The sequence below is a fragment of the Lagopus leucura genome, unplaced genomic scaffold (assembly GCF_019238085.1).
Source record: "Lagopus leucura isolate 7727_CA_CO unplaced genomic scaffold, USGS_WTPT01 Super-Scaffold_100019, whole genome shotgun sequence".
Classification (NCBI taxonomy): Eukaryota; Metazoa; Chordata; class Aves; order Galliformes; family Phasianidae; genus Lagopus; species Lagopus leucura.
Genome location: NW_024962273.1, coordinates 10,411,375 through 10,429,144, shown reverse-complemented (window position 1 = coordinate 10,429,144; position 17,770 = coordinate 10,411,375). Strand labels below are relative to the sequence as shown.

Below are 17,770 nucleotides of genomic sequence, written 5' to 3'. Positions count from 1 at the left end.
CTATGATGCTTTGGTCCTAAATCAGCAGGTTCTAGAGGTTTCTGGGTCCCTGGATTTTTATTCAGCTCACATCTGTGCAGCATACAGGGCTGTGCTAGGCTGATGCATGTGCGATAGCTGGGAGCATGCCAAGCAAACAGGAGGTCCGTGCCACAAAGTGCTCACAGCCCCAACCTGCAGAAGGCTTAGGCTGCACTCCCCAGCTCTTGCTGAGTTCTGCTGTTGTCCTTCTTCATGGCACCTCCCTCCCCTTTCTGCCTTGGCTGCAGAAATGTGCTCAATTAGGGTTAACTCAAACTGAATCAAACTTCATGCCTGAGGTTGGAAATCTTCCCAGTCAACTCACCACGGCCACAGAGCATGGTGGGAGACGGGGCGAGAGGGGAGATGAACACTTTTCAGAGAAACGAATCCAAGGAAAGTTTGTTCACTTTTATTTCTGCAGGAGATGATCCCCCCAAAGATTTCCCTGTTCAGAAAAAGTCTCCGGTGAGTGTTACAGCTGATTTTGTTTTCTTTCCTTTCTGCTCAGCTTGCTCTAAACATTGCAAGATCTCTCTGTTCTTTCCTCTTTTGTGCTATGGCTAGAGACAAACACCCTTTCTTGCAGAGGGTTGAAATAAGCTTTAACAACTCCATGCAAAAATCCCTGCGCTAACCTGATTAAGTTAAGAAAGGGCAGCTTAAAGTGAAAAAATGAACTGTTTGCATCCTTGGAGAAAAATAAAAGAGTAAGGGTTTTCATTGCTGCCTTTTTCTTGAATGCTCCTTTCCTTCTGAGAAAGGACTTCCTTCTGTGAAGTGCAAGGGGCTGTCATGCTTGGGTAGGAGGGAGCTGGGTTGTGCATTTGCTTCCTTTGATGGGACCATGGAGACAGGTCTCCAGGTGCTGCTAAGCAGAAGGAGGGATGGGACTTTGGACAGGCCACTGACACGCGTGCCAGAGCCTCAGCTTTACATCAGTGGCTGTGAGTTAAGCCAGATTCAATGTTTTTGTACCTTGCAGCGCTCATGTTTGTGTAGGTTTTCAGGCTTGTTTCAGCTGAGGGCTTGACACTAAGATACTGTACACTACATTGGTTTTGGTGAGAAAGAAGCTTGTTTTGCACCTGCTTTGATTCGCAGGACAGTATGGTAATAACTGCTCTTGCAGCCGGTGATGTCATTAGCAAGCCAGATATTAAGCTCACTGTTTTAAGTACTGTGCAGGCATTAACTATTGGGTATTCAGAGCTCCTCTGAAATCTTAGTCCTATTTTGCAGCTAATCAGCAAGAGGGAGAAGTGCAAGCAAACATCTCTGCCACTGGCACTTTAAATGACCTCTTTTTTTTCTTTTTTTCTTCTTGAAGACAGGCTGTCAACTTCCACAGTATTTCTAAGAGCTCCATAATCCTGCACATCCCAGGCTTACAGTGGTTAGCTAAGCACAGCAGTGTAGCTGTGTGCTCGTGAATCCAGGCTTAGCCTCTTTGCTTTAGCTGGGGCTTTCTGCTGAGCAAGGTCCTCCTCTGCAAAAGTGAGCATACTGCAACTGGCTCTTCCCATGAATGAAGGCTGCCCACTTTTGAATGTCCAGGCAGGCCCCATGCAGGTCAGTGATAAAGCAGAGGGAGCACCTGAGTGTTTCTGTGTGCGCTGATGCCGTCTCACGGCGTGCAGGCCAGATGAAATTGTCCTTGCTTGTTAGTCCCTTGCTCAGCTTTTGTAAGCAGTTACTTAAGGTGCTGGCTCAGGCACTGGGGCAGGTTTAGCTGTCGAGTCCCTCCTCCTGCTCTCTTTTTTCTGCTTATGTCCACTCATCTGTTGGAGGTGCCCAACCCAGAGCAGGAATAGCTGAGAATGGGTTGCTGCCCGAGTTTCTGTCACTCCAGGTCATAGCGTGGCATGTGGTACCTCCCACTGATGCAGATAGATCCTGCAGGGCTTGTGCACTGTGCGGTGAGTTCAGGCAGCAGTGTTCTCAACACTGGCTGCCTTGGCTTTGTGGAGTCCCACTCTGTATCTGCATCAACTGCTATTAAATATCAAAGTATTGATAGTGAGGTCTGGGAAAGAGTGAAAGAAAAATATCCCTGTTGTGTCATTTTATTTCCCAGTTCAAAAAATGCCACAAAGTAACCAGAGGAAGCATTATTTCCTCCTTATCGCTTTTCCTCTATGTTATTAAGAACTTGTTAGAGGAGAGTATTCTGCATTTGTGCATTTGCAGCTTATATATGCTGCCATTTTTCAGGCTGGTCTAAAAGCGGGAGCTCTCAGTGCAATTTCCAAGGGAGCCCACTCAGTCTTGGTAGCCATCTGCTGAGCACAACAGCTTCAGCACAAACTGTAAATGTAATGGGTGATTACATATTTATCCTAGTAAGCCCAAGGATCCAAGGGTTTCTTAATAATAAGGCATTCCATAAATAGTGAGAGGAAAATATTTCAAAAATCACAAAAATATCACAGATGCTGGGTTAGGTAGTGGAAATGGGTTTAGTCACGGTGTTGTTATTGTTTTTGTTTTTATTTTATTTAGCTAACAGTTTATTCTCTTCTGTGGTCCTTGTACAATCTTGAGCAAGACAGCATGATTAGCTAGTCATCTAACCTAGGAGGCATTGCTTTGGGAATCTGAATAAACTTAAGTCTCGTGGTGGAATAAACCTCAATAAACACATCTATCTTCTTATCTGTATTTGCATTTGAGACTCTGAGAAGTAATACAGGAATTCATTATTTCTGACACGAGGTACAGAAATGCATACGAAGAGTTCATCTCACTCCACTGGTCCATGCCATGGCTGTTTAAAACCTCAGACGTGAATGCAGATGACAGTCTTACACCCCCATCCCTCACCCCATGTATGCCCAGCCGGTCTTTCCCACTAATTGGCAGAGCTGTGAAATCTTGCTGTCCCTCGTGGGAGGCAGTGGAGATAAGCAGCTTCCAGGATCTCCCAGCTGTTTAGCTGGGACCGCTGTGGGCAGCAGAGGGACGGGGGCTTGCACAAGGTCATGTAAGACCTGGCTGTTCAGATTCCTTGTACTTCACTTGGAAACTGCAGATTGTAGCTGGAGTGAAGTTGATGTCAATAAAAAAAGTAGCCAGGCTCAGATAGGTTTGAGAAGCGCATAGCTCTTTTGTTTGATTTTTGTTTAATAAATTGAATTATCCATAGCTCTGCCAGCATTCTTGGAATATAAAATAGCTGCTGTGGCTGATGCTCTGCTGCAGTGAATGCAGTGGTGAAGATGGTGTAACTGAGGTGCAGAGATTGAGGGCAATTGACACTGAGGAAGGAGCAATGTTCTAGGTGTTGGGGAAGGCAGCAGTTTCAGGGGAGAGCAGTAGCTCTGTGTGAAGTGTAGATAAAAATGCATCTGAAGGTGTTTTTTGCATCTCAGCGGGATGTTATCTACTGCATCTCTGTTGCAGCAGAGAGGCAGTAGGATCTTTCCAAAGGAGTTTCTAGAGCTGTGGGCAGGGCGGGTGTTGGCTGCTGGCAGTGCTGGAGTCCCTGTACTGTTCCTTACTGGGTCTGCCACGTGTATTCATAGGGAACCCTAACCAAAATAAGGATTGGTGTGAGGTTTCCTCACTTTCTTGAGTTCAACCTGCAGGCTAGCCAGGCAGTTATGAACACCTGGGTTTCAGACTGGATTCCTCTCTGCTGTCCAGGTGCTGTGTGGATGTGTTGCAGGGGTGAAAGCTGTCACTAAGTTGATATGTTCTGCTCTGTTTCCTTTAGAAACTCTGTGGTTCCAACTATCCCCTGAGCATTGCCTTCATTGTGGTGAACGAGTTCTGCGAGCGCTTCTCCTATTATGGCATGAGAGGTACGTGGCCCATGGGAAGAGAATTTCCCATCCTTGTGTTTCTGTACATGATGGCCTGGTGTTCCAGAGTTCTGCTGTATGTGGTCTCAATTGTCTTTCAAAAGTAAATTGGTATTTTGGGATATTAGGCATGAACAACACACTCTGATGCTGAAGCTAGACCTGTTTTAAACAGGAATCGGGACTAGAGACCTCCAACGTCGCTTCCAATCTAAATTTTTGTATCATTCTCAGTCTCAAACCTCGTTTTCCAGTGTGTGATATCTTTCAGTTGTGTGCATTCTCTGTGTCTGAGAATTGAATCATACAGGCACCTAATCTGCAAATAGAAATTATGCATAAACAGAACTACAGGCTCAGGTGTGATAAACTAGGAAATATATTTTCCAGCTAAACATAAATGTTTATGAACAAGGGAAGCCTGATACTCACATACCTCATTTGAGCTTTTCCTGTGTCAGGGATTATGAGGAATAGATCTGTAAGCACAGATTTTTCCACAGCAGCGCTCATAGTTGGTATGCAAATCCCTGTTTTCCTTGTCACTGTGATATAGCTTCCTGTTTACACACAGAGAAGCGCGTCAATTATCTGATGTGTTTTGCTTGCTTCCTTTTAGCTGTCCTGACGCTGTATTTCATAAGCTTCTTCCACTGGGATGAGAATCTGTCCACTGCTGTGTACCATGCCTTTTCTGCTCTCTGTTATTTCACACCTGTCATTGGAGCTATCATGGCAGACTCGTGGTTGGGGAAATACAAGTAAGTAGATGCTTCTCTAATTCAGACAGGATCTGTCCACACTGCACAGCCTGCACGAGGTTCAGTGCTGCCTGTGCTCCTGATTTTGAGCTAGCTCAGGATGCAGCAAAGAAACACTTGTGAAGGTCAGGCTTTTCTCTGTAAATGGATGAACAACTAATGTGTTCACTCATGCTGTTATGTGCTCCTCTTTCACACAATGGCCAATAGGCAATGCAATCCAAATCAATAAATTAAATCACAGAGCACAATGCTCCTCTACCCTCCTTCCACATGCACCTTGAGAAAACTAAGATATAGGGTGGTTAACCCTCAGCTTGCCAAGTTCGGTCACTGAGATGGATTCAAAGATGGTAAGGAAGCAGTATCATCCTCTGAATATAGTAATTTCAGGTGAAATGTCACTAACTGTACCTTCACATGCTTTCTCAGCATAGGGAATGCATGAACACACCTATTTTTATCCCAGAGTAACCTGGGTTCAGTCAGATCATCTCCCTTAGTATAAAACCAGCTAACATCTCCCTGAGAAAATGAGGGAGTCATCCCTTAGGCTGATAATTTGCAGGGCAGGGCCACCATCTGTCCCAGAGTGGTGGTGAGCAGCTGTACACAGGACATTCTTTCCTTGGCACTTTCTGCTAACTGCCTGAGGTGTCTTGCTGTTAGTGATGAAGTGCAGCTGAACCCTTCCCTATAGGTCTAAGCACATCTGGCAGTGTGAGTCTCTACATGGAAAAAAACTGCTGCAATATGCCTTTGTAGCAGAAAGCTCTTAAAGAGATATCAATATTCCTTTTTTAATTTGTGCTTTAACTTAGTCATTTTCTTGTCCTATTGAATGAAAAAACCTACGCACACAAAGTTGGTTTGTTTTTTAACTTCATTATTTGAAGTTGCCTGAGAATACTCAATGCTATTTGAGGATATCTATCTTGCAGTGCGATGTTGTGAAAAAATAAACCATTATGCAAACTTTTGTGCATTAGGCAAGAGATTTTTCTTGGAATAATCCCCTAGTCTTTATAAATGGTGGCTTTTGCTGCCATAGCTAAACCAATAGTAAGGACAGGATAACAGATTAGAGGAGATCACAGGGCTTCTTCTAGTATCTCTTTCCTAACAAGTTCTTCCATTTTTACTGTGAGTGTTTTGTCTGCACATAAATACATAAATGTATCTTAATCTTTAAGATGATGAAGCAATATAATGCACTTAAAAGCCTGACCCTCCTGGTCAGATTTCCTGCTCACACTCGCCAAGATGTGGGAAGCAGATAGATGAGCTCAGTCCTCCAGAGGTGCTTGAGATTCAATTCAGTCTTGTAACAGGAAAACCACACTCCTAATTTGGATGTAGTAATCAGGTGGGTTGAAAGCGAGCAGCAGTCCCTACAGATTCCTTCCAGCACAGTTAAGTGCGTGCTACAAACTGCCAGTTATTAGTAGTCTGGAAACTGAGTTGGACCTGAAGAGCACTCTTCTATTTGCAGTGTGGAACATTTAGCTTATTCTGCCCAGCAATCTCCCCAAAGAAAGTAGTGTCTATGCTTCCCTAATCTCAATCCATTTGCCTATCTCCTTTTTCCAGTGTGCTAAATGTTGACGTAAAAGTTATAGCTGTCTGCAGTACTGGGGATATGGACAAAACTATTCCTTGTGCATCTGCCAAATAGACCTTTCATATCAGGAAACACAGACGCACTCTGTTTTCAGATAGTGCATCACTCAGCACCTTCAGTCACTGCTGTTTGCTTTGCTCACAGGACAATCATCTACCTCTCCATTGTGTATGTGGTCGGCCATCTGATAAAGTCAGTCGGTGCCATTCCATCCCTAGGCAACCAGGCAGTTCATGTGTAAGTAGCTGCTGAAGCTGAATATTTTTGTAGGTTGCAGTGGTAGGTGGTTTACCCAGGACTGTCACTTGTTTCACCCCTATCAGGCCAGCAGTTTGGAGGGGAAGTCTAGAGTGTGAGTTCACCAGGAAAAGCTCGGAACCATCACCAGGACTGAGCCTTTTGACACAGAGACTTCTGATCATGCTTCTCTGCTACATTATGCTACTGGAGTTTGGTCTCTTCCATCTGATTGCTCGCACCAGCTCATTTCTCTCTCATTTTCTCATTGCCGTAGCCATACAGCTCAGCAAGGTCCCCTCATGTATATGGGAACACTAAATCCCAAATACATATTTTTCTGATGTGTGACAGAGGAATGATGTGTTACTGGCAGGGTAATACCGTTCTTGCCCTCTAGATTTTGAACTGATAGGAATGTCAGAGTAGTTTTCCAGCTGGTATCTCTGAAACAACCATGCTGTTTTTACTGAGGTGATCCTGGCACTAAAAGTATATGCATGCAGGCAGGAGTACATCTGGTTTATACAGCAGCTTTCTTTTGTCCTCGATTTGACCTGTCTTGACACTCCTGTTCCACCCAGAAATAATCAATAATCTTTTGGATCAACAGTGGGATTTTGAGGAGTGCTGGGAAGTGGAAAGCACCCAAGAGCCTAATTCAAACAGAATTTCTTCACTTACCTAGACCAGAAGTCTTACATGCAAAGGATTTTTTTTTTTTGTTTTAATTTTCCATTTCGCAATTGATTTCTGCAGCCTTTTGTTCTCAGATGAATGGAAAATAGTCCCTTGGATCTTTGATGTCTGGTACACTTAGTGGGCCTCCAAACAGCAAGAAACTGACAAACACTTTTTTTAATTGACTTATGCTGAATGCAGAAATGAGGATAAATAAATAAGTAAATGTTTGCAGTTAGCTGGCTCATCATCACTGCCAATGTGCAAGAGACAGTGATACTAGAGGAATTATGGTTGGGTGACAATAAAATGTTCCCCTAAGCAGTGGAAGGGTTCTGCAATGGTGTTATTTTTGTTCTTGCATGAAGGGTCCTGTCTATGGTTGGTCTGTTTTTGATCGCCCTTGGAACGGGAGGTATCAAGCCCTGTGTCTCTGCATTTGGTGGGGACCAGTTTGAAGAGGAACATGTAAGATTTATTTTCTTTTCTAAACTCTGCAGTTCTGGGTATTTTATGAGGGTGTTTTTAGATTCTGTTGTACTAGAGCCTGTTTGCTGGGAAATCACATAGGAATGACTTGCTAGGAAAAGATGTGAGGTAGGATGGTTTGCATGAGACCTGAAAGAATCAAGATGCTTCAGGAAAGGGAAATAACAACAGAACACTATTGATATCAGGTTATAATTGCATCAAATAATCCAAATATTAATTGAGCTGGAGGAGTTGGAAGGTCCTGTATAGTATAGCATAGAAAGACTGCCTTTTCTGAATCAGCTTAAGAAGTGTGATTATAACACACTGCAACACAGTACAGCAAACAAAAAGGAAAACTGTATTGCAAGCCTCTCTGCTTAGAGACTTTCCCTCAAAACAGAAACTAGATTGTTGTTGAGAAAAGAACTGTAGAAAATTCTTGCCTTTTGAAGGTACTTCTATTCTGCCCAATGTGGTCAGAATGTTTTCTAGATATGCCAGAATAGAAAGTTCTGAAGAGTTGGGAAAATGTTTCTTTTTAATATTGCATCCTGTGAATTGTAATGCAGTTTCTTCATGTCCTTGTTCTCCATCACAAGGACTTAGCACTGGCCTTTATGTCATGTAATGAATCAATCTCAAATTCCCATTATGTAAACCAGTGGCTAAATCAAGAATAAGGTAGCACCTGAAGAAGTGAAATAGGTCAGAATGTTCTACTTTCAGCTATTACTGTGCATATCAGAAGTCATAGAAGGCCACTGCTATGAGGAAGAAAATAAGTGGATTTGTGATGAGCAGGCTAAATCCACTAAGAATTATTTAGTATTGCATGTTAGAAAAAAATATCCAGAAATGTACCTACTGAGAAAGATTGGGACCTTTAGAAGATGGAAATCCCCATCAATAGGTGTTGAATAAGGACATTCCAGTAGAGACCTATCAGAATAGCCATTGATGGAGCTGGATAAGGGATGGCCACTTGGCCTTGGTGAAGCACGAGATCCTTCTGGAGGTGTGTGCATCCTGTGCTGTGCTGCCTGTCAGACCTGGTGCTTTAGAGGATGCTGCAGAAGGGGAAGCAGCGATCAGAGGCGGTCACCACAACTCTGGCTGGCAGTGCAGCACACTGCTCTGGGGATGCAGTGTGTGTGTACCAGCATGTGGGCATCTCAGGTTGCAGTGCAAATGGTTCCCCCACAAGGATTGTAACAGGTGCTACAGCAGCGTTTTCAGAAGTGCTACTTCTATGAATATTAATAATTAATAATATTTATCCAGCATCTTTCAATTACCACCTAATTACAGGATGATAATATGTACCACTTATCTTCAGAGTGTTTTATAGACTTCAGCTAATGAATCTCAGCATCCCAGTCAGGCACATATTATTATTATTATTATCCCGAGCTTACCATTACAGCTTGGTTACAGAGAAAAACCCGAACTGCTCATTGTTGGTGTGGGCCTGTGCCTATTCTCCAGCAGTCAGACTGCACCTCTCCAACAAATTTATCAAATGCTAAGGCTCAGGCATTCCCTTGTGTTGCCTTCAAGGGAAACTAATTTAGAAAAAGAAACCGTAAAAAGCCTTCTGATAAGGACAATACGTTCTGTTCTATTCATTCTTTTCAGAATAGAAAGTTTGTATTTTACCATTTTGAAATGACTTTTCCCTTCAAAAGAAGAAAAAGAAAGGTTTTATGTATGTGATAGGAAATATAAGTCTTCAAAACCAGTATGGGAAGTTTTGATTTTGTAAGGGATGAAAGATTTAGAGCCAACCAGAACTTTTTTTTTTCTCTCTGGAGTGTTGTTTGGGAAGGCTCCCTGTGTTTTTCATCTTCCACTCTAGCTAGAGTGAAGTAAGTTTTAAAAATTCCAAATGAGATGAAAAACTTGATTTCCCCCTCAATTTTCAAGACACCAATAAATTTCAGCTGGACCTTTAAGTGCATGGGTTTAGTTGTTCCATCTGGAAATGAGGGATGTGGTAGTCTGCATATAAAGTAAATAAGTAGATTGATCCTGTGGTTTCCTTGTGGAGATAAAGCTAACTTTTGAGGCACAGGCATACTGTTGGCCTGGTTTTCTTAAGAGTACTTTGTAAATTCTAGGCTCTGCCACTTTCAGAACTGTAGTACTACAAACAGTGATGGAGACTTATTCATCAGGAGCTCAGATAGAGAAAGTAGATTTGTCTGCAGGTTTCCAAGTACCCTTGTCTATGGGATTAGCAGTCCAGACTAAAAATGCCTGAATAAAATGATATCTACAATATGTTACATGAATGCACAGGCTGCTGTGCATATTAATTAAGGACCAAAGCTGCTTTCAAACAGTGCGGTGTGGTTTTTAAGGTACTAAATAGCTTTCTCTTTGTTTCTTTGTTTTGCTGTTGCCAAGGAGATCAGGATTATCATGTACAGTACCTTTTCTCTAATTAGTTAATCCAAATCATGTTATTAATGTACGTCTGCTCCGAAGATTAGGAAAGGAAGGAGGGAAGTATTTTTTTTTTCCAATCAGTGTAAATTGCAAGCTGTTGTCTATTATTTTTGTACTCACTTCTGCTACTCTGATCATTTTTTTTCCACCACTTGAATCTATAAATGTGTATAATAAGGAAGTTTTAGTACACCTTGAGATCTCAGGCTTGATTCCTTAAAAGTTGTCCTCATCTGCAGTTCTTTACTTTTTAATCCTGTTTTTCAACCTTGTGAATATTGTTGTCTCAGGGAGCAGAAGGGAACACGACCACAACACCTGTGGGGAGCTTCCTCACACATGAGTTAAAGCTTCACATTCAAACCATGCTCAGGTCATAGAGATGTGGCTCAAGGTGCCCTGGGGAGTTTGCTGCCATGCACTGAGCCGTGTCCAGTTTGTCCACTGCCATTGTAGAACCTGGTCACAGCTGGGAGTGAAGCCCTAGATACTGATGAAATACATTGGCTGTCTAGGCTTGGACTGTCTTTAAATGCCAGCTTCACCAACTGAGATATCCCACAGCTGGTGGTACAGATGAATGTGGTGTAGGCCAGGTAGCCTTCTTTCTCTGCTCTGCCAGCCCAGGCACAGGGAGGAAGTTTAGCACTGTTAGTGCGTGTCTCTGAGTGTGTCCAGTGCACGCAAGGAGGGACTGCATTTGACTGAATGCCTTCACGTGTTACTTTCGTGAAAAGCACCAAAATATGCGTCAAATTCTTGATTCCTTCCAAACTGGAAATTATGTAGGAGGAAGGAAGGTCAGCAAGAATCCTTTAACTGTATGAACTCCAGTGTGTTGCACCATCTATTGAATTCCGAGCTCTAGAATATGCCCCGATAGATTTAATTTCCCCTATTAGTCTGATGTTGACAGACCTCAGATTGATAATCTCCTGTCTTATGGATTCTTTTCATTTGCTGCCACTCTCTCATCTTTGCTTGTATAAACTCAAAATATGCAGGTTTATTTTTCTGTGTTTTTTTTTTTTTTTTTTAATGGGAAGAGAGGAGGGGAGAAAAGAGCTCAGACATGGGAACACATGATGATCTTGTTGAGCTGTGCCAAGCTGTATTGAATTAGGTGACAAAGGACCTGAATAAGTAGATGCTCTCCCCCTTCCAATCTCACAACAGTCTCAAAGCAGTGGCTTTTCCTCTGAAGTGCCAAAAAGCCCCACAGTGCATCTCAAGTAAGATGATTTGTGTGAGCGTTTACCATCACCTGAAGTCAAGTTTGTTTGCCTAACATTTTATGCACTTCGTGTCAACATTTACCCAGTCTTCCTAACAAGAGAATTGATAGCACTGAATTTGCAAGCCTGATGCTCTGTGTTAGCTGTGACACTGATACTGTCTTCTCTTGTTTTAGACCTCTGAGAGAAGCAAGTTTTTTTCCGTCTTCTATTTATCCATTAATGCTGGAAGTTTGATCTCCACGTTTGTAACGCCTGTATTAAGAGGTCAGTGTTGATTTAGAGTAAAACAATAAATTAGCTGCCCTCTGGCTACTCCGCTGTGCATTGTTAGGTTCTTATGACAACTGAATGGCAGAAATTATATTATCTCTGGATTGGTCAGTGTATTGCATTTATGCCTTGTTAATCCTGCCATTGCAGCGTAACAGATTTATGGTGCTAGCAGCAGGCAAGTCACAAAAACCGTATTCCCAGTTGTATTTCAACGCCAGCCCGAACTGCAGAATTAAAATATGGGAGGTGGAAAGATCTGAATTGTCATCTAATTCTTTCTGTGTCTAGTGAAGTATTGATCCCTGCCTTGCTTGCAGTAACCTGTGGATGGGAATTGATATCTGATGCCCTGGGCAGGCATCAGGACTGAGTGGTTTAGTAGGGATGGATGTGGAATCCTACACTGTCCTGCCACTGCTGACTGTGGGAGGACTCAGTCCTGGCACCCAAGCATGTCTGCGTGGGTCTGCTTGGAAGATTGCAGCTCTGAGCAATTACCCTTGAAAACAAAGCACAGGCCTCTGCCCCACTTAGGACCTACTTTACATTCTGTCCCTGCTGCACTTCTTTCGTTGTATCGTAGCGCCTGGAAACCAGGGGACTGGCATGCTATAAATACAGGCACAGACGCAGAGGGAAGGCAGCAGACCACAGGCAAAGGGATTGGGGGCAGGACTAGGTAACATTCACACTGGTAATTTTTTCATTCTGTCCTGTGGCCTTCAGGAAGCTTTCTTTATTTGCAGTATTCATTTCATCAGGCTGTTCATTTCACAAAGCTGTGGGCAGTTGTGCTTGTCTTATATCACCAAAGTGTTGAGGCGAATACTCTCCTTAACCAGGTCAACCTTATGTTGGGAGGGGGTTTTGCTCAGTGCCATCACTGCACAGATGAAAATCTGATTCCCTTGGAATGTAAGAACCTGTGCCAAGGCAACATAACAGTGAACTGGTTGCAACGTGGAAATGAGGTGGAGAGGATGGGGATAGTAAAATTTCTGTTAAGTATGAAAGGTTTCCTTGGAAAAAAGAAGTAGTACAGTCCAAAGACATTTGGCAGAAACATGGAATAGATGTTTTCAGGTGGAGGAGTCCAGCTCACTTTGTATGTTAACATTTCAGTGTGTCCATAATATCTTGCTGCCAGCTTTGTTGGATTTCAGCTAATTTATGAAAATAAGCAAATAAATGTTATGCACCACACACAGTTATGCAATTGGTCATGATTGCCCAGAGACAGCAAATGGGGACAACAGAAGGCTTCGTGAGCTGGTTTCCTGTTAACTCTGTTGTTTATTTTAGCCAAACTTATTTGTTGTTTTTTCTATGCAAGAGCGCAGTAATTTGTAGCCACTGGCATGCAGATGCAGACTTCACTGCTAGTTTGCAACTGGCCTTCTGAACTCCTGTGCTGTGAACTAGGCTGAAAGGCATGGGGTTTCAGTGAACCATACCTTGGATCAGTGAAAGCCATGTTCTAACAAACCTGGGTTCCTGATGGGCAAGACCTGGCTACCTCTGGTGAAATTAGGAAGTTGAAGAGAAAAGGTATTGGGGGTGCAACTAGTGTGTTAAGTCTAATCCTGTGCAGCCACTTATTTAGGAGTAGGGGTATTTGCTGCCACTTTGTCCACTGTAGATCACAATGAAATATAATCATAATATAACTCATGCAGCTGGCACAGATACTGTGGAAACACAGTACTGATTGTTTAGATCTATGTGAACGTATAATGATTTGAGGTCGTTTTAAATGTTTGTTTTGTTGTTGTTTTTTTTTTCTTTCCAAATTACAGTTCTTATCACTGCTTTCTACCTATTTGTCTCCCTTGTACTATTCTCATCAATATCCCATTATCAGCTTCTATTGCTGGCAGACACTAGCCCAGCTTCCAAATTGTCCTCGTCAAGTGAGGACAACTGTTTCAAGGAAATTCAATTCATAGTGTCAAGCAGCAACAGCAAAGAAGATTTAGAGCCAAACCAAGTGGCTGATCTAAGAGAAGCAAATCAAAAACCCAGGTAACGTAAGGCTGATAATAAGGAGATGCTTTTCTTTCTGAATTCTTTTTTAGGGGATGTGAAATGTTTTGGAGAGGATTGTTATGCACTGGCTTTTGGTGTCCCAGCAGCACTGATGGTGCTGGCGCTTGGTGAGTGAAAACCACCCTGATTCTAGCAGTAGTTATCATTTTTAAGTCTGCGTGTGGATGAGAAAATGCACAAGTTCACCAGCACTGGATGGATGCTATGATGGAAAGCTCGAGAGTTCAAACTCATCCAACTGTTCCATGGTTCAGATCAGCAAGAAAAAACACTTGGATCACTTAGAGATGGGCAGACTGTGGTCATCCTGCAATCCTAAATCATGATACTGGTGAGAAGATGGTTGTTCTGTATAACAAATGAAGGCATTAAAGTAATTTTGATGTGCTTCAGCCCTGTCTGTGAGCAGGTTAGGCCTCTGAGCTGCCATCTGAGCGCTACCTATAGTAGTACTCAAAGTACTCCAACTTACAGAAGAGAAGCTTAGTATGCCACTTCTAACCTTTCCACAGTTTTTTTTGTAGCTTGAGGCCATCCACTTTTGCTTCAGAATGCTTACCGCACAGAAATCTCAGAAAGGGAAGCTGAATGAGATGCCACTTTATTCATTTCTCACTTTGCTTGGCTGAAGTTATTCCCACAATTATAGTGGCAGCCTATTATTATGTTGCAATAATAAGCCCTCATTGCCCTAGAATCAGGAGCGAGCTGCAATCATCCTGCTTCCTAAAGCCTGCGTCTTAGGCCTGTTAATGTACTGTCAAGATGACTTCTTCAACCCCTATCAAATACCCAGCAATTTCTGCATTCTTACAGTTACTCATCAGTAGCCAATATAAGGGACACCCCATTAGCTTTAGTTTCACTGCTGCAGGGGAGCAGTCCCCTTATTATGCTGCATTTGAGAGCTTTTAACACAGCATGGGTTGACTTCTCATTCAACATGTTAGCTTAATTGAGAGACTGTGCAATTGTATGAACTGCATCTGTGATTTGGAAAGTTCATCCCCCTGAGAATGCTTAAGTTGTTTTTCCCTGTCAAACTTCCATCCTAGAGAAGGATCAGAGCGTTGGGAAAATGTTATCAGGTCACAACCTATGTTACAGCAATTATGTTTCAAAAAAAGTGCGTGGTCACAGGCCTGAGTAGCTCCTGTTTTCCCACGTGGTCCATTCTTAGTGGGTTAGTGCGGCATAAGCTCCTCTGTGCAGCACCGTGTGATGAATGTTTCTAACAAGATAGTAGTAGTTGCCCAGGGAAAAATGGACATGTAAATATTACAGTTCCAGTGAGGCCATCAGTTGTAATGTGTTTTTAGCTAGTGTCCTGCTGCCAGATTCCATAGCCTGCCCAGCAAAGCAGTTCTGTGTACTTTTGTAAAATATTGGAGTTTTCTTGGATGTGATGTGTTTAACTATGTGAGCAGCTTGCAGAACTGGAGAACATACTCTTCCAGCCCTGACCAATCCCCTTCCCATGATGCTGGCTAGCAAAGAAAGTTTAGAGGCAGAATGGGCATCTTACACAACAAGATTTTCTGAGCTGCTTCAGTGTCTGAAATACAGGAGAGGACTGACATCATTTATTTTAATGCAGGAACCTCAGTTCCCAGTGGGGTCAATGGAATTGCCAGGAGATATTTTCAGCAAACTTAATGAATCACCTTTAGGAAGGCACCAATAACTCCACATAGACATGCTAAAAATGAAGTAGCACTGTTACCCACTCTATGACTTTGGACGAGTCTCTTTGGTTGGGATTCACCTAAACTGACTTCAGACACCTCTCTGGCAGTTCTGAAAGTCAAAACTGGATGTTCATAGTCCTAAAAATGAAATGGTGAACATCCAGGTGAGAAAAATATGTACTTTTCTCCCCTGGTTGGTTTGTTACATGGATTTCATGCTCAGCTTTTATTGTACTTCTCCTTGCTAACACTTTTGGAATTGCAGTGTAATCAAAGGCTCTCAAGGAACAGGACAAATGATCTGCAATTGGATAGCTCCAACTCTGACAATATTTTGAAGCCTTGCTAATCTATTTTGTGTGTTGAGGGAGAATGCAATACCTTAAATTGCACATCCCTTCACGGAAACCACGAGTGAAGGTAATTTCTCTTAACGTCATTCAAATGTGCATGAAGTGCAAGTACACAAAGCTCATGTTGGATTTGGATTCATCCTCACGTGGTGGTTGCAATGATCTGGGGCTAGTTTCATGCACAGGTATCATCATCATCAACATCAGCAATTAAAAGTGGATTGGTTTTTAAGTCGCTTTGTAGGAATCACATTGCCTCTTGTAGGATCTTTTTCAGTTTGAAGTCATTAACAGAGCCCTATACGTTTGTTTGGTTTGATGAAAGTACTGCCATGTAAGCCTCAAAGGGAGAGGATTTCTGCTGAATATGAGGGTGAGGGATCCTCCCCAGAAAACAGAGCGGTTTTAAGTTTCAGTCATGTAAATTCTCATCTGGAGTATAATCTTTTTCAGTCGTGTTTATAGCTGGAAGCGGACTGTACAGAAAAACGCCACCACAAGGAAACGTCTTACTTGAAGTGTGCAAATGCATTGGAGTAAGTGTGTGCCATTCTCTCTTCTTCATGCGTAATTCTGAGGCTGCAGGTCAGAAGAGTGCAAAGGGAATGGGGAAGTGACATCTAGAATCCTTCTGAATGCTGCTCCTGGCTAGGTATTTTGCTGTTGACCTGTAAGGAATAAGGAACACATCTATGTCTCAGTTTATTCTTCAGCATTTCAATTATTATAATTTCCATAGCTCCACATCTTCAGCTAACGCCAGTAAAAACACTGGGTGGGGTTTGCTGGTAAGGGCTGAAAGAAAAATTGAGAAATGTAACTTCTTTCAGGTGAACAATTTTACTGAAGTTTATCAGTTCAGCAGACTGTAATATTACATGTTCATGTTATGCACATTAAGTTACTCTACAATTTCAGTATAGCCTATCAACTATTTTTCGTAGTGTGTGAGCTGGCTACAGTGTATGAGAAATCCTGTCTTGTTTTTGGATGGATATTGATGTTTCTTGTTCAGGACCTGTTGCAAACAGCAAATGTTTTCTTTTTCTCTAGGTTAATGCTAGTAACAGATTTACCTTGGGGAAACAGACCAGATCTTAGGGACAGGATTTCTAAGGGAGGCTGCCACTGTTTTTGCCGGTCTGTTCAGTGGCTGGAGCAAGAAGCATGAACAAACAAGTTAAAAATTTGGTGTCACTAATTTCTCCTGCAGTGAGAAACCAATTTAAAAGCTGCTCTAGGACTGAATGAGACATGGGCTGCGCCAGAAATATGCAAAGAAAGACCTACACAACAAGAAAGGAATGATAGTTCTGATTTTGATATTGGTGTGAATAAGGAAATGTTTCCTCCCCAGCACTGTGGTCAGTCCAACAAGTGCCCTTCAGAAAAGAAGAAGAAAAAATGATGTTCAAAGCTTTATCACATATCAGGTTTTAAATCAAGAAAAACAGACGTTGGAGGCTAACAGTGGGTTTGCTTGTGGAGGACAAGCTCTGGAGGTAGTTCATTCACATATCACACCTTTAATCAATCAGTGTCACAGAAACTTTCCTGCAGAGAATTGGTTCTAAAGCATCTGGTTGTGCACATGCAAATTTTGGAAGTGTCCATCAGAACCCCCATGATATGTACCTCCAGGGGTGGAAAGGGCAGTTTTAAGCTGGGAATGTGACAAGGGCAGACGAATAAGACCTCAGAAATGGAAAATTTAAATTAGGAGGGTAGGCATGAGGGAGTTATTCACCTGTTTTTCTCCTTAGTTTGCTATTAAAAACAGGCTGAAAAATCGCTCCCGTCAGATTCCAAGGAGAGATCACTGGCTTGACTGGGCATCAGAACAGTACTCGGTAAGTGATGTTTTACAAGGAAGGATTGGAAGGGAAAAGGGAGTCATGCAGACTTAGGACTGGCCTGGCCACCCCACTCTTCATATGCATCTCCTCACTTGCCTTGTCCTTTCCCATGTCTGTACTCTCCTGACCCTTAATGGACAGTCGAGATGCTGCACTGAAATGCAGAAACGCAATTATGGTCATGAATAAATGCAGTGAAAAACTGTTGTGTAGAAAAACATAGGAGCTCTTTTGCTTTGTAGTTTGTAGCTTGAAGCCCCTGTCGGTTTG

The 17,770-nt window shown here is 42.5% G+C and overlaps 1 protein-coding gene across 1 annotated transcript in view; it reads left to right on the top strand.

The window, feature by feature from the left end:
* The first annotated feature begins 360 nt into the window (after nucleotides 1–360).
* Nucleotides 361–17,770, top strand: part of SLC15A2 (solute carrier family 15 member 2) — a 35,670-nt gene continuing 18,260 nt past the window's right edge. The window contains exons 1-9 of the mRNA XM_042877883.1: nucleotides 361–489; nucleotides 3,737–3,824; nucleotides 4,444–4,585; nucleotides 6,351–6,443; nucleotides 7,493–7,592; nucleotides 11,458–11,548; nucleotides 13,633–13,710; nucleotides 16,098–16,180; nucleotides 17,408–17,494. Of these exons, the coding sequence (XP_042733817.1) occupies nucleotides 361–489; nucleotides 3,737–3,824; nucleotides 4,444–4,585; nucleotides 6,351–6,443; nucleotides 7,493–7,592; nucleotides 11,458–11,548; nucleotides 13,633–13,710; nucleotides 16,098–16,180; nucleotides 17,408–17,494 (891 nt within the window). The remainder of the gene's footprint in view (nucleotides 490–3,736; nucleotides 3,825–4,443; nucleotides 4,586–6,350; nucleotides 6,444–7,492; nucleotides 7,593–11,457; nucleotides 11,549–13,632; nucleotides 13,711–16,097; nucleotides 16,181–17,407; nucleotides 17,495–17,770) is intronic.